Raw genomic sequence first — 16,822 nt, 5'->3', positions numbered from 1 at the left:
TTTTCTAGGGGAACCATCCCAGGTTTCCTATTTTCGTCTCCAAATTGAAGCGGATTAGGCCCAACCAACCAAAAAAGTCGATGAGTTTTGAAATGATTTGATCAACCCAAAACAAAAACACAAATGACAGTTTTTTCAGGTGGGAAAGATTTTTGAGTTTTCAACTTTTCATCCCGATTTGAGACAGGGGAAAAATTTCAAACTCTCAAAAATATTCGTTGAAGGGAAAATTATGTTCTGTCCAATATTTAAGCCCTCTTTCAGCCCCAGAGGATATTATTCAGGCCAAGAGGTTGAAGAGTTTTCTTTTTACCAGCCTCCTCTGTAAATAAGAACATCTGCTATTAGCCTTCTTTATATTATTCTACATATCTGGATTCTAGTCCTGGCTCTGCTGGGACAAGCCATTTCACTGCTCTGTGACTCACTTCCCCAGCTGGAAAAATGGCGATATTGATACCACCCTCCTTTGTAAAACACTTTGAGAGCCACGGATGAAAAGCTCTACGTATTATTATCATTACTCCAGCTTCCAATAATGTCACCGGTTTCCCTCAACAGTATCCAGTGGCCATGAGTCCCGCAGGTTCACTTTAAAATGAGTATTTAAAAAGTGTCCATTTGTCTGCTGTTGTGATTCACAAAAAAGTCTCATCCTTTTTAAAAAAAACCTATTTCCTGCTATAATATCCAGTGGAAACAGATATTTGCCTATCTGACTCAGTAACTATACTGTGAATTAAGCCTATTTTTTTTAAAAAATCCATGGGATCACTCTATCAGCATCACTAGGAGTTACGTAATTTGGCCAATCACTCACTGAGTTATATTTGTCCCCATGGTGACCTGTCTTCCCCACCACTCATCTATGAGCCTGCAAATCTGCAGCACAGGTGAAAGAGAAAATAATCCACCTGGCGCTATAAAACTGGTTTTTATTTAACTCGGAACAAAGTAAACAGCTTGCATAACATTCACCCACAGCCCCCACTATCCACCCCAACTGGACAAAACCAGCGAAAGCCGCAAATAGACTAAAGTGGTTTTAACAGGGAGCCAGCCAAGATGTTGAGTAATATTTGAAAAGGGCTGTGTGTACATCTGGCAGTTTAGTTGTCATGTGGAGGTCACGCAACAGCTTAAAGAATCATAGGTATGACAATTAAAAGATCGCTTATATAACTCTCTTGTTGTAATAGAGGAGTTAAATAAATGTTTATATACTTTACACATGGAGCATCTGTTTTGTTTTAGGAGGCAGTGTTACCTAGTGCCTAAAGCACTGGCATAGACTCAAGGGGCCTGGATTTTAGCTCAGTTCTTCCACTGGCCTCCTGGGTGATCTTGGGAAAGTTACTACCCCCCCTTTGCCTCAATTCCCCCATCTATTAAATAGGGATTATGATATTGCCCTCCATTGTAAAGTGCATTGAGATCTATTGCTCAAAAGCACGCTATAAAAGCTAGCGAGGCATGTTGATTATTATTGAACATTTATATTGTGATAACACCTACAAGCCAACCAAGTTGGGCCTCTATTGTGCTAGGCGCTGCACAAACATGAATGTGGTATGAGCCCCAAAGAAGCTTAAAACAGAACCTTGGAAAAGTGATTGAGTTGAGGTCAGGCTTAGCTAGCTGGTGGGAGCCAAGGCCTCGCCTACACTCAATCTTTTTCCAGTCTTGCTCACCTCAAAGGGTTAAAAAATTATGAAGTTGGTACCAAAAAAGTAAAAAAAAAAAAAAAAATAGCAAGACTGGCTTAAAAAAAACATGACCTTTTTATCTAGATTACCTTTTCGGTTCTTTTTACTTGGCTCCTGGTTCTGTAATTCACGTACGTCACATTTTCAAGCTTTTCTCTGCCACCGTGAAGACTAGAATTTTGCTTGAAAAAAACCCAACCAACAAAAACTGAGCTGCCATAATCCCATGAATCAGGGAACTGGGGATTTAAGACAGCCACTAAATGTTACAGACCTCACTGTGAAAATCCTGAGGCTTGCCGACTCTGAGCGGGTCTGTCAGTGTTCTGCCAATTCACACCCGACAGGGAGCTGGCCTGGTTTCCCTTCAACTCTGAAGTCTACATTTATCAGAGTAACTAATGAATTCTCAGCGCCTCCATTTTGGGTTCTGTTGACTCGCGACAATTTAAAGGGACTTTTTGGAAAGTGCAGCACCTCCACCCTACGAAAGTCAGGCCACTTTACAGTGTCTCAAGTTGAGTCCTTAAATGAATGAGTCATTTTGGGAAACCTAGGAGGTGATTTTTCTCTGCAAGGCACCTTATCTTCAAAAGCACCAGCTCTCCGTGACTGCTGCTTAGCTCAGTGGCAGCTGAAAATGTCCATCATTCATCTGCCTCCCTCGTCCCCCAACGGCTCTTTCAGCAACCTAAACACTCCAGAGATTATTTCACAGCAAAAGGGAAGGTGTTAAACAACGATCCCTTTAATCAGCTTAACCATGGGCGAGCTGACAGCACCGCTACGACGGGGTAATTTAAACCTTCTCCTTTCACAGAGGCCTGGCAAGTTTGTGCCAGTGGCCATTCAAGAAGAAATAAAGACACAGAGGAAATCCAGACAGTCTGGCTTTGGTGTAGCTCAACTGGGCCAAATTCTGCCCTTCCGAAAACAACCAGAGCAGGAGAAATGTTCGTTTTTGCCAACTTCCTTCTGGCTGACGGGTCTTGCGGTGGAAGACATCGGATATGATTGCTGCATGCGTGTCCCTCTTGGGCCAGGTACTGTGAAGCGTAAGCGAGCGCTCCCCAGCATTTCAGACCTAGCCAGAAACACTCACCACAGGAGCCTCTAAGGGTATGTCTGCACTGTAGAGTGAAGTCGACTTACTTAAAATCGACTTTCACTCACCAATGTTTAGAAGTCGCTGGAGCGTGTCCACACCACGCTCCTTGCGCCGGGCTTGTACGTCCACACTCGCAACACTTGTGTCGACATTCAAAGCAGTGCACTGTGGGTTGCCATCCCACAGTGCAACTAGCCGCAGTGGCTGTTGGGACGAGTTTCATCATCCATGATGCAAAGGTCCTTCCCCCTCCCTTTTTCCCCCATACAAACAGGAAACCGGTTTGTTTATGCCGCGCGCTCGCCATTGCTGCAGAGACATGGAGCCAGCTCAACTCTGCACTATTATTGTGAGTGTCACAAATACATCGCGGCTTATCCTTGAGTATTTTCAAAGGAGAGCGAGAACCTGAAGCACAGGCAACTGCGATGTCGCCAAGGCTGCCCTGCTACAAGACATTGAGTGGAACAATTCCCGATTCCTGCAGGCCGTAACGCATCATCTGCAGTCCATGAAGCGCCAGTTCTGGTCCCAGGAAACAACCACAGACTGGTGGGACTGCATCGTTATGCAGCTGTGGGATGATGACCAGTGGCTGCAGAACTTTCATATGCGAAAGGCCACTTTCCTTGAACTCTGCTCGGAGCTGGCCCTGTCCCTGAAGCACGTGAACACTCGCTTGAGACAAGCTCTGACGGTGGAGAAGCGAGTGGCCATCGCTCTGTGGAAGCTGGCAACCCCCAACTGTTACTGCTCGGTTGGGAATCAGTTTGGAGTCGGTAAATTTACTGTGAGAGCTGCCGTGATTCAAGTGTGCAGGGCCATCAATAGACTTCTGCTACAAAGGGTAGTGACTTTGGGAAACGTGCAGGACATAGTGGACAGGTTTGCTGTGATGGGGTTCCCAAACTGTGGGGGGGCCATTGATGGCACGCACATCCCTATCTTAGCGCCTGCCCACCTAGCAACAGAGTACATAAACTGCAAGGAGTACTTTTCCATGGTGCTGCAGGCCCCTGTGGATCACAGGGGTCTTTTTACCAACATCCAAGCTTGGGGTGGTCTGGAAAGGTGCATGACTCGCGTGTATTTAGGAACTCGGGGCTGTTCTCTAACTTGCAGGTGGGCACTTTCTTCCCAGACCAAAAAATTCACATCGGGGGTGTGGAAATGCCAATAGTGATCCTGAGGGATCCAGCTTACCACTTGCTCCCTTAGCTAATGAAGCCGTACACCGGGCACCTTGAAAGCGACAAGAAGCATTTTAATAACAGGCTAAGCACTTGCAGAATGGTGGTGGAATGTGTGTTTGGGCGTTTAAAGGCCAGATGGAGATGTCTCCTTACTAGGCTGGACATCAGTGAAAAGAACATCCCATCAGTTATATCTGCATGCTGTGTTCTTCATAATGTATGTGAAGCGAAGGGGGAAAGGTTCCCCCAGCATTGGGCTGTGGAGGCAGAAAGACTGGCCACCAATTTTGAGCAGCCAAATGTCAGCAATACGCTCAGAGCTAACCACGGAGCACTTTGCATTCAGGAAGGATTGAAAACCAGGTTCTGCAATGAGACCCAGTAATGATTTCTGTTCCTGTATGCAGTTGGTAAAAAGGCCAAACATTCTGGGTGGATGAACTGGAAAATTTGGACTTTTCAGGTGTCCTGAAAGAAATACCCAGGACGTCCCACGGGAAACTGGGATTGTCCCAGGAAAACTGGCATTCAGAGATTTTAAGGCCAATAATGACTATTATGATCATCTAATTTGACCTTTAATGAAACCAGTAACTTGTGATTCATTCAAACATCTTCCAGGAAGTGATCTGGTCACAGAAATACCCCAAAATAATTCCTAGAACTGAGCTTTTAGAAAACCAGCCAGTCTTGATTTCAAAGATCTCAGTGGTGGAGAATCAACCATTTCCTCAGGAAGTTGGATCCGTAAATCTGTGCCTCATTTGTAATTCAGATTTGTCTGGTTTTAAATTCCAGGAATTGGTTTTGCCTTTCTCCTCTAGCTAAAAGGGCCCTTTCGTCCCTGTGAACGTATTTATAAACTGAGATCAAGACACTGATCAATCTTGCTGATAAACTGAACAGACAGACATAGGGAAGCCACCCCCTGAAAGGCATTTTCCCAACCCTCCCATTGTTTTGTGGCTGTTCTCTGCGCCCCCTCCAGTGGCAGCATTCCCAGCTCTGCCCCACCTGGGCCAGGATGCATAGTCACTTTAAGGACAGCAGCTTGTCCAGCCCTGAGCATTCAACAGATCACAGGATTAGCTTTAAAAATCCTGAGATTTGGGTTCGCTTTCTTTGCTTCTCGGTTATTTACTCGAGTCGGGTCTAAACTTTTCTCTACGAGAGATGGAAAAAAATATTTTATTTGTTTTTCATTAAAGCTGGAACTAAGCCCATCAGTCCAGGGCCCAGGGCTTTAAAAAGAAAGACCTCCACCAAATATCACCGTAAAATCTCAAGAACCGGCGACACCAGAATCATCCAGATTAGACCCTGCAAGCGATGAGCTCATCTCACACGTGCGCTTGTAACTGGCAACAAACGCCACAGGACACAAGGCTACAAAAGGGGGAGCAGAGGAGGGATGCGGTGGGCGGCGGCTCGGTCAGCGAGGGATGGCACGGAATTCATAGGGGTGTGGCACATTCCCCAGGCCGCTTATCAGGGGTGAGAGATCGATTTCCTCCGGGCGGGTGAGGGGTGTGAGAGTGAAGCGCTGCAGGACAGTGGTGAAGAAGAGGAAGAGCTCTATGCGGGCCAGGCCCTCGCCCAGGCAGATCCGCTTCCCTGGGGGAACGAAACACAGTGACTTTGGGGCCGTACATGGGGCAAGATGCGTTTCAGGATCCATCATGCCCCAATTCTTGGTTACCCTCCCTGCAGTTGAGCTCAGGTGCCTTTAAGACCCTTTTCATGTTCCCTGTATTCTGGGGACCGGCCTCCAGAGTCAGTTACAGCAGCCTTGGGGTTGCTCAAACTCCTGCTCCATCCCTTAGGGGGCAAAGAATACCCAGAGTGTGGTGCACTCCAGCCATGGCCCCGATCCGCCCCCTATGCTGGAGGTTGGGGCAGGGTTCCTACACCAGCTCCACAACAATAGAGAAGCCCCTGGACTCTCCGGGATTTATTTCCGCCCCACAGCAGCACAGAGCACCCTGAATGTGGCTGAGAATCGGGCCCTCCCTCCTTGCCATGGCCAAGGGGCTGGATCCCCAGGCCGTGCACACGGCAGCTCTGCCACCTCCGTGGAGCCTCTCTGATTTACTCCGTCTGAGGCCGGGGCTGGATCGCGCAGTCGCTTCCACTGAGGCCAGTGCTGGAGCAGACTCATTAGGGGAGAGTCAACCTTCCTCCCCTTGGCTTCCAGCCCTTCTCCTACCCGCCCCAGATCCCCAGCCTGAGGAGGTCACACGCACCCGCGGAGAAGGGCATGAAGGCGTCGTTCTTCCGGAAGCCTCCTCTCTCATCCAGGAAGTGGGCCGGGTCGAACGTGGCCGGGTCTTTGAACTGGGTGGGGTCGTAGTGGACAGAGAACAGCAGTGGGATCACGTTGGTGCCCTGGGCAAGGGAAAGGCACAGCTCCAGCGCACGCGTCCAGAGGATCTCTCTGCCCATCCAGCTGTCCCTCTGTCTGTCTGTCAGTCTATCCATTCAACCACTGTCCAACCGTCTGTCTGTCTATCTACCTATCCATCCAACATCTGGTTATCCATCCAAATTGATGTCCCTCTATCTTTTAATTCACCCATCAGTTTCCACAACCATCTGCCTTTTTGTCTATCCATCCCTCCTATCTATCTTGACAATCCATCCATCTCTCCCCATGCATGGCTGAGCAGCCATCTATCTCATATGGTTTAGACACAACAAATCCTGCGTCCTGGGAGGTGGTTAGACTAGATGACCCTTGTGTCCCTTCTTACCCGATGGTTCTATGAGTCTACATCCATCTTGCTCATCCACCCATGCACCAGCCTATCCACACATCTGTCTGTCTGCCCATCCATTGACTCCTCCATGCCCCTGCCACCTGGGTAGCCATCCATCCATCCAACTCGTCTAGCCATCTGTCCTTCTCTCAGCTTGTCTATCCATTTATCCAATGATCCACTCTCTATCCACTGAATGTATCAGGATTATTTTCTATCTTTCTACCCATCCGTCCATCTGGATTGTCCGTCCATCCATCCATCTTTCTTCCGTCTGTTCCATCCATCCAGCTACTCACCATCTATCAGTGAACTTGTCGATCTCCCCATACATATATCTACCTTGCCGTCCTACTTATTCAATCAATCTGTCTGTCTGTCTCTCTACCTACCTACCCATCTATCCCCATACACCCCTAGCTATCTAGCTATCTATCCATCCATCCATCCATCCCAATGCACAGACCTCAATCTAGCCACCCATTCATCCTGACCGTCCATCCATCCATAAAACCCATTGACCAGTCTATCCAACCACAGCTCTAGCTGTCTGTCTGTCTGTCCCTCTCTCCTTCCCCTTTGGAAGCTGGGATGCAATCTGAGAAGAGGGGAGGGGGAGACATCTCAGCTCCCCTGGGTTCAATCCAGAGTCACCCCCTAGCTGCAATGGGCTCAGGGCCGGATCCTGATCTCAGCTCCCCCCAGAGTCAGTCAAGGGGGGATATTTGCTCGAATGTGGGGAGGAGAAAACCCCGTTACCTCTGGAAGCAGGAAACCCCTGAACTGGGTGTCCCGGGTCACCGCGTGAGGGACACCCATTGGGAGCACATCACTGAACCTCTGGACCTCGTGGATCACGGCGTCAGTGTAGGGCATGTGCGCCCGGTCCTCTACACAAGGGCTGCGGTGCCGGCCAATCACCCGGTCGATCTCAGCTTGGACTTTGGCTGCAGAGAAACAAGCGGGATGGAAAGCGGGTTATGACTGGGAAGGGCGGCCTGACATCACAGCTCTGTGAAGCAGCCATTGGTCAAGGAGGCAGCAAGGACACCTGAGATCTGGAGCTAGTTACATCTGAGACTTGGCTGGAGATTCTGATCTCTGCCATTTTGAAATAGAGACAGTGGCTTTGATTCTGATCTCAGCTGCCCTGGGGTCAATCCAGAGTCACCCCCTAACTTCAAAAGAGTCAATGTCAGACCTAGCTTCAGCTCCCACTCTGCCACCGACTGCCTGTGCAACCTTTGGAAAGTCACTTGACATCTCCCCCGTCTCAATTCCCTTCTGCACAGGGGGGATAATGATCCTCCATTCGTTTGTCTTTTCTGTTTAGACTCGGAGCATGGGAGACAAAGAAGTGTCTCGCTCTGTGTCTGTGCAGCACCCAGCACATGGGGAGCCTGGCTCTCGGCTGGGGACCCCACATTAGGAATAACTATAGAGAAAGTGTCTCCGCTGTTTCTCCCCCCTGCTCCCCCCCGCTCACCCTGTATCTCCGGGTACTTCATGAGGATGAGGAAGCCGTATCTCAGGGTGGTGCTGACTGTCTCCGTGCCCGCGAAGAACAGGTTGTGCGCCGTCTTCACCAGAGTCTCCGTGTGGAAGTAGCTCAGTGGGTCCTGGTTTTCCTGCAGGGGGAGGCGTACGCAGCTCCTCATTGGGCACCTGCCCCGCAGAATTCAAACCCACAGTGTTCATGTAAGTCACACCAGAAGAGGGGAGTGTTTCCCCCTAGTGGCTGCTCCACAGATGCAGTTTATGGGTCTACTGCTGCTGCTGGACGTGGGAGCTAATCCCTTAACTCAGAGTCTCCCTGGTTTAAACCCCATGGCTGGTGACAGCCTCTCTGGACAGCCGGAGCTGAAGTAATGCTGGACTTTCAGGGCAGCTCTACTCATCCCCTGCAATATTCAGCAGAGGTAGTCTGCACTTCTCATTAGCACAGGGGGGCTGGGAGTCAGGACTCCTGGGTTCCAGCCCAGCTGGGGGAAAGGAGTGGGGTCTAGTGGTTAGAGTTGAAAACTGGCCTCAGAACTCCTGCATTCTACTCCTGATCTGCTGAGTGACTTTGGGCAAGTCACTTCCCTGTCCCATGCCTCAGTTTCCCAAGTTCTAAACTGTCCTGCCTTCTGGGGTGGAGCATCACAAGACTTAAGCCATTAATTTTTCTGCAGGCAGGGCTGTGAGAACCTGATGTAACAGATCTTGGGTTACCGCTTGGCATCTGTCCTGCCCCACCCCACAACAGATTAAGAAAAGGCCATGGAGATTACCTCTGAGCAGCAACAGAGGCAAAAACCAGTGTGGCTGGTGATGGAGCAGGGAGCATCTCCAGGGTTCTTAAGCAAACCTCTGCTCCCTACAAATGCCGGGAGAGATTCAGGGCTGGTCAAGGGCCACCTCAGCCCTGTGTCTACGTGCCATGGTGCTCCACGGGCTGAGCCACAAGCCCTTCTATTCTAGCATCAGCCCAAACAAACACATCTGCTCCTGGAGGCAAATTGCCAGATGAGGGCAGAGGCAGGTTTAGTTTTTGGGAGAGGTTCTTGTGTCCTTTTAAGCCACTTTAAAGGTTGAAGGAATCTGGAGACAGGAAGGCTGAGCAGGGACGTGCTCATGGATTTCCAGTCTATAAACGGTTGTGATAAAGGGGACGGGGTCAATTGTTCTCCGTGTGCACTGAAGAAGGTGGGACAAGAAGCAATGGGCTGAATCTGCAGCAAGGGAGATTTAGGTTCGATTTTAGGAAAATCTTTGTAACTCTCAGACTAGCAAAGCACTGGAACAGGTACCTATGGAGCTTGTGGCAGCCCCGTCACTGGAAGTTTTCAAGAGCAGGTTGGACAAACCCATCGGGGAGAGTTTGGGGTTATTTGCTCCTGCCCCAGAGTGGCGGCTGGAGGGGGCTGAATGAGATGTTCACTCGAGGTCCCTCCCTGTGCTACATTTCCATGGTTCTGTGATTATTAATTGTTAGTCCTTTTGGACCAAGGAGTTTATGACAACTCCAGGGTCTTGTGGGTTGTTGCAGTGAGGAGGAGAAATTGCTGCAGGTCGGTTATTTTCTTTGGTGCACCCTATTTATTCACAAGGCTGCACAAACTCCTGTTTCCCTGATCAAAGGAGCCAGACTCCTGACTCCCAGCTCCCAGCCTCGCTCAGCCGCCATCCCAACCCACACCTGCTTTCTAGCTTTATCCCAGGCTGCATCTGCTTGGCTTTTTTCTCCTTCTGTCTCTCTCTGGCCCACCTACAGAGCAGCTGGGACGTGATTCCCAGCGTGGGTAGACAGACTCACACTGGCTGTGGTTGAGCTAAGGCACTAAAAAGAGCAGCGAGGCCACTCCAATACAATCCTGTCATAGATCCTAGCTACGTCCTTGGGCGGCTCCCATGAACCACTCGCCCCGCCCCTGTTATTTTTAGTGAGCTACCTCCATCAAACCAAGCGAGTGTGCATCAGGAAATAACCCGTCCCGGCTGCACCGTAGCCCAGCCCTGTGTCCGTGTGTGTGTCTCTCTGTCCTTATGTGGTCTCACGCACACAGAAACGGAGCCCCATCTATCCAAAGCCAGCCCCTCCATCGGAAGCCCCTTGGCCACATTCTTCAAATTCTCCACCAGCTTGGCCATGTGCCCGTGTTTTAGAGGCGACTGTTATTGTGTCAGCCACTTCCTCACCCGCACCCTGGGCACAAGGCAGTGATTACACCCGACCCGTAACAACAAGTTTTAAACCAATAAACCCTAACAATACCTGTATTACCGGAGCACCTGGGAACCCCAGGAATGGGCCAGGCCCTGCATTGTGCCAGGCTCTGTACAAAAACAGAACAACACTAACTGCATTTCTCTGGCACCCAGAGGACCCCCCCCCCTCCAAAAATTAGAGCCCCAATTGTGCCAGGCGATGTCAGACCAAGGGACAGTGCCTGCCCTACAGAGCTCACAGTCTGTACAGGCAAAGGACGGACCATTGTTCCCATTTCAAAAATAGGGAAACTGAGGCACAGGGTGGTCATGCAGCAGGCCAGGAGTCAAACTAGGAATAGAACCCAGATCTCCTGAGGCCCCGTCCAGTGCTCCAGCCATTCGGACACCCAGCACCCCATACTGACGCAGGCACAGTTTAAAAGGGGTCAGTCTCCCCCCGCCCACAGCCCACAACCCTTCACCTGCTCCATCCTGAGGAGGAAGCAGTCAATGAAGTCGCGGGGGCAGTTGGGGTCGAAGGATTCCTGGTGCATCTTCACCTGCTCCGACACGAAGAGCCGCAGCTGCTCGAAGTTCTCAAAGATCCTGTTGTGAGGCCCCGGGAGGTAGAACATGGGGCCGGGAAAGAGGTTGTATATCTGGGGAGAGGGACATGAGTCACCCCACAGCAGCACATGAGCTCTGTGCGCGTGTCACCATAACGAATGGAGCAGCAGTGTGTGTGCATTACCGCGGTGAGCTCTGTGCGTGTGTTACCATAATGAACAGCACAGCGCTGTGTTTGCATTACCGTAATGACAGGACAGCAGTGCAGGGGCATGCACATGACCACACTGAACTGTGCGGCGTGTGCACTTTGCTCTATGCAGTTCATTACAGCGTGCGCACGTCATGCTACCAGAATGAATTGTGCACGTGTGTGTCACGTTACTACAATGCACCGTGCAGGGTGCGAGTGTGTCCGTGTGAATACGGGGATGTTAACGTAACAAACTGTGCAGGGCGTGTAAGTGAGTGCGTCCATTGCCATGAGGAACCGTGCGGAGCACGTCGGGGTCACACGTCGCTGCCGACTGCTGGACGCGTGTTTGGTTTCCTGAAGTGGAGGCTGAGCAGGGACCTGACAACGTCTCCCGATAGGGTGTTATAAAGAGGACGGAGACCAACTGTTCTCCATGTCCGCCGCGGGGGGAGACCCCTGCCCAGACACAGCTCCCACCCTGCACCAGCACCCACCTGCCCCCACGGTGAGCTGAGCAGACGGAAGATCTGGTGGAAGAGGCCGACTAAGGTGAGAAAGTTTCTGTCCTCGTAGTCGAACCGGTCCCCAAAGACAATGGAGCAGATGACGTTGGCGACGGAGCGGCTGATGAGGAAGGTGGGGTCGAAGGGCGCGGCTAGTGAAGGGGAGGGAACAGGCTGTGAGCAGCAGGAAGTCACAAGTGGGAGCTCCGGCTCAGTCACTGCTGGGCAGGGAATCTGTGGGGGGCCTCAGCAGCGGGGGAGGGTCTCCCCTTGGTGTCTGTGCAGTGCTAGGGCGTGTGCAGCAGGAGGCGCTCTCTTCTCTGGGCTGAACCCAACGCCCCAGCGTGGCACTGGGCAGAGGGCGCTGGGCTGCAGGGAGCAGGGTGCGGGCTCAGTAGGGGGCGCTCTGCCCTGGCAGTCTGCACTGGCCCCAATCCCCAGTGCAGCACTAGGGGGCGCTGTCTGGCCCGCAGCAGGGATCTCGCTGCAAAAGGCTGCAGTGCTACACGGATGATGTGTGGCAATAATCCCGGCTGAAGGGAAGCTGTGACCCCGGGGCTGGGAGGCTGCAGCCTGGGCCAGCACCCACCCGGCTGGTGCACCTTGGGTCTGGGCAAGCTCCTGCACCAGGCACCGCGCCTCCTCCTGGATCCGCTCCTCCAGGCTGCGCTTCCCCATGCCGAAGTTCCTCAGCGTCTGCAGGGCGAATCTCCGCAGGACCTTCCACTTCTCCCCGTTTGAAAAGACGATGCCTGGGGGAGGGGGAGAGGGGTGAAGAAAGGGCTCAAGAGAGCCCGGCTCCACTGAATTCAGCTGGGCTTCCCCCATGTACCCCTGCCCCATTCTGGGAACAAATGACAATAACCAACCCCTGCTCATCAACAACTGAGAGTCCTGCCCCCACTGTCCTCCCAGGGCTGGGATAGAACCCAGGAGTCCCTGCTCCCAGCCTGCTCCTGCTCTAACCACTACCCCCACTGCCTCCTAAACTGGTCACTCTCTCTCTTACTCAGTACACACACACACACACACACATGCCAGGACTGAGGGAAACTAGGAATCCAGGTCACATGGAGATGGCCTGTGACACTGAGTCTTGTCTAACACCACCTCGATCTAATGTCTTCTGCAGGGGCAGAGTCATTATCCCTGTTTTATAGGTGGGGAAACTGAGGCCCCGTGAGAGGCAGGTATTTGCCCATGGTCACTCAGGGAATCAGTGGCAGAGCTGAGAATTGAACCCTGATCCCTTGGAGCCTATTATGATCTAAGCAGCCAAAGGGTGGCAGGGGAAACTGAGGCTGAGACTGGCCAGGGAGTCACCCAGCAGGTTATTGGGGAACCCAAGTGTCTTGGCTCCCAGTCCAGTGCCTGAGCCACGAGGCCAGCCAGCCCCTCTGTGGGTCCTTCCCCACTTCTCCTGAGTCTGTAGGAGGGTTGAGATACTGAAATCTGGGAAGGGCCGTCCACCGACACCAGGTGGGGGGATGATTCCTTACCGTTCCCTTGGGTGAAGCGGAAGACCACGGGCAGGTCCCCGCGTGCACTGAACTCTTCGGCGTGGTCCACCAGGGCCTCCTTCACTGCCTGGTATCCGCACAGTATGACACAGGGCTGGGAGCCCAGGTGAATGGTGAAGATGGGGCCATAACGCTCGCTCAGCTACAAACACAGAGAGACCCGAGGGTCAGAATACGGGGGCCCCAAGTCAAACATACAGCCCTGCAATCGCGATAACCAGCCCCCTCTGCTCTAGCCACTAGAACCCACTCCACCCTCAAAGCTGGGAAAAGAACCCAGGATTCCTGGTTCCCAGCCCCCTGGCCCCTGCTTTAGCCCACTAGATCCCCCTCCCAGAGCCGCACCCAGGAGTCCAGGACAACCTGTGACCCAGGGGCTATTAGCACTTGAGTTGGGCAGGGAGTTTCCAGCAAACCAGGGTTTTAATGGAAAATGCCAATGAGTCAAATGTGAAACATTTCTGACAGAATCCACCTGGTTTCCTTGTGGGAGTGTGGGGGTCAGAGCTTCTGGGCAGGCCTGCCCTGGACACAGCCTTGGAGCCAGGGCCCCCAGGCCTTCCAGACTGTCTGATTTCTGCACCCTGTTGAGCCAGCTGCCCCGAGAGCAAGGCAGCCCAGGAGCCAGATGGAAGCCCTGGGGTCCCCAGTCTGGGGCCCTCCACCTGGCAGAGGAGCTGCAGACCTCAGCACTGTCAAGTGAAATGGACATGGCTGTTGTCAGTTTCACTGGGGCTGTTCAGTGAGGCAGGTCAGCCTGAAACTGACAAGAATCAAGTCCATTTCATTCAGCTGGTCTCATAAGTTTCATAGATGTCAAGGCAAGGAGGGTCCCCTGTGACCATCTCGTCTGCCCTCCTGTATCACACAGGCCAGAGAATGGCCTCAAAGTAATTCTTACAGCAGAGCTTTCAGACAAACGGCCCATCCAGGTTGCAAATAAACAATGAAAAAACAAATCAAAACCCTGTTTTCAAAACAAACTTTTTTTGGAATTTCCGGTTCTCAGGGGAAATTTTTTTTTAATTAAAAATTGGAACAAAACCAAAATATCAAAACTTCCCAGGAACCATAAATTCCAAGTTTCACCTGGTTTTCGTTGTCGGGGGGAGGGGTCAGAGAGCCCCTGGTCAGGACACCTGGGTTCCATTCTGGGCTCTTCCACCTAGCTCCCTGCGTGATCTTGGGCAGGTCACAGCCACTCCCTGGGCCTCAGTTTCCCCATCTGTAAAAGGACTGGGGTAAACGCACTTTGAGCTGCTCTGACCCAAGGTGGCAAGGGTTGCCCAACATGGGTGATACCAAACATTGCACTAAGATGAGTCATTACTGGGGCTGCCCCTGCAACATTCTCCTACGTCCCCAGCTATTCGTGTTAAGGACTTTGCTCCCAGTGTGACCTCATCAAAACCTTTCCACCGAGCAGTGAATTCTTTTGCTTTAATACGACCCTTGCCCCGGTGCAGTTCTGCGTTCCACGTTATTCATCGTAACTATCATGTGCTTCGGTAGCTGCAGGGGGCAGGGGTGGTGGGAGCCGGGACTCTTGAGTTCTATCCCTGGCTCTGGCAGAGGAGTGCAGTCTAGTGGTTAGAGCGGAGCGGTCTGGGAGCCAGGACTCCTGGGTTTTATACCTACTACTGGCTCTGCCACTGATTACTTGTGCGCCCTGAGCAGAAGCTGCAGCACCCAACACAAGGGATCCCCGATCTCGACTGGGGTCTCCAGGTGCTATAATAAGGGAGCAAGGTGCTACTATAAGATACATAATAAGAAGCCCAGGGGGGGTTGAGTCCCCCGTGCTAGTGCTGTCGTTTGCACAAGCACATTAATCTGAGAGGCTGCACTCAGCACTTGAATGAACAACAGCACAAGGTGGGATCAGGTCCTGGCTATGCTTAAATCTCAATGCCAGCCCATCTGCTAGAAGGGTTGGGGACCTGCCTGGGTGGAATTATCCTTCCCAGCCCCCTTAGCAACATCCACAACAACAAATTGTAGCCAGAAATTCACCAGCATGGTGCAGACATTTCCCACTGTTCACACACCACCACATCTCGGAAGGCAAATCCCTCCTTACCGTGAGAAGAGATTTGACCATGTCCTTGGTATCCAGCTGCAGCAGATTCCCCAGAAGGGGCAGCGGGCGCGGGCCTGGGGGCAAATGCCCTCTGTTCTTCTGGCCCTTCCCATTGAGGAACAAGAGCAGGCAGGAGACACAGATGACCAGCAAAATCAGTGTGGTCGCACCAATATCCATGGCCCTGCGTCGGGTTCAGCACCACTGGGTAACGCAAACCAGAGAAGCCAGGCTAAGCCAAATGCAGGTGCTGCTGGCTACATTTGTATTTAATGACTTTGGGATGATATCATTCCTGACAGCTCAGGAGGGAAAGGGGCGGGTTTTGAAGCTGAGTCACTCAAGAGGCAGCCAGGCTGTGTGGCAAAGGTAGGTGGGGCCTGGTGCTGTGTGCCAGCTGCTCTCAAGCTCAGGGGTGTCTCTTGCCCAGGTGAGCTCTGGCCAGGAGGCTAAACGCAGTGACATGAGCATGTCACAAGCCCACTTTGAACCAGGCGCCTGTCAGGCACCCGCTCATGTCTTTAGGTTGTAAGTTCTTTGGCACATTCTCCCCCCTCTAAGAGCCAGGAGTGGAACCCAGGAGTTCTGGCTTCCCGGCCTAGCCGCTTGGCCATGCTCCCTCTGGTGTAGAGCGAAGGCCTCCTAGAAACGTAGGCCTGAGAAGGCTCATCTAGCCCAGCCCCTGCACTGAGGCAGAACTCACTATAACCCCCTAGACCATCCCTGACAGGTGTTTGTCTGACCTGTTCCTATAAACCTCGAGTGACGGAGTTTCTACAAACTCCCTAGTAATTTGTTCCAGAGCTTCACCACCCGGACACTCTGGTAGGTCTTCCTAATGTTCAACCTAAACCGCCACCAGCTAAAGAAACAGATCTTAAGATGTTTAAAAACAATGAGATGCATCTGACGAAGTGGGTTGCAGCCCATGAAAGCTTATGCCTGCAGAAATGTGTTAGTCTTTAAGGTGCTACAGGACTCCCATTGTTTTTGCTGTATACAGACTAACATGGCTACCCCTCTGGAACTTTTCACCAAAGGTGTTTAAAGAAAACTTTGATAGATTCTGTCTGGCAAGGAATCACTTATCAACAGTCGTGGTTGTAAAATCTACACTTCTTATTGTTTTGTCTTGTGGTTCCCCCTTGTCTATTGTTTATTGGAATGATTTCTGTCTCATTCTTTGATTGTTTCTGTCTGTTGCATAACTAATTGTGCAATATAAATCTGCTAAGGTGGTGCGGTATGATTGCTTAAAGAACTGTTTTGTAATGGGCTAGGAGTGGTGTTTTGTAACACTTTCATTTCATAGGATTGATTCAGGTCTAGCTAAGCAGGACCCAAGTTTTAGCTGTATAAACTGGGGTCCAAAAGGAAGTTCTTTGAAACCTAACTCCAGGACACAGCCCAAGAGAGTTGCCAGACCTCACACCTGGCCAAGTGTATTTACAGAAGCTGAAGTCCCCAGATGATCTGATCCTGATTGGCCACCCACCAGGT

The 16,822-nt window shown here is 51.5% G+C and overlaps 1 protein-coding gene across 1 annotated transcript; it reads right to left on the bottom strand.

Annotated features, from left to right (window-relative positions):
* Positions 1–5,179: 5,179 nt before the first annotated feature.
* LOC137158760 (cytochrome P450 2F3-like) lies at positions 5,180–15,502 on the bottom strand. The gene is made up of 9 exons (XM_067556623.1): positions 15,323–15,502; positions 13,222–13,384; positions 12,325–12,474; positions 11,714–11,874; positions 10,939–11,115; positions 8,250–8,391; positions 7,523–7,710; positions 6,251–6,392; positions 5,180–5,621 (listed from the first exon to the last, which is right to left on the bottom strand). Exons 1-9 carry the CDS (start codon positions 15,500–15,502, stop codon positions 5,440–5,442), a joined length of 1,485 nt encoding a protein of 494 aa, XP_067412724.1. The 3' UTR covers positions 5,180–5,439.
* Positions 15,503–16,822: the final 1,320 nt, after the last annotated feature.

The sequence above is a fragment of the Emydura macquarii genome, unplaced genomic scaffold (genome assembly GCF_026122565.2).
Source record: "Emydura macquarii macquarii isolate MOO-44397 ecotype Brisbane River unplaced genomic scaffold, CSIRO-AGI_Emac_v2 contig_1790, whole genome shotgun sequence".
In the NCBI taxonomy this organism is placed as follows: Eukaryota; Metazoa; Chordata; order Testudines; family Chelidae; genus Emydura; species Emydura macquarii.
This window is presented reverse-complemented; position numbering and strand designations above follow the sequence as displayed.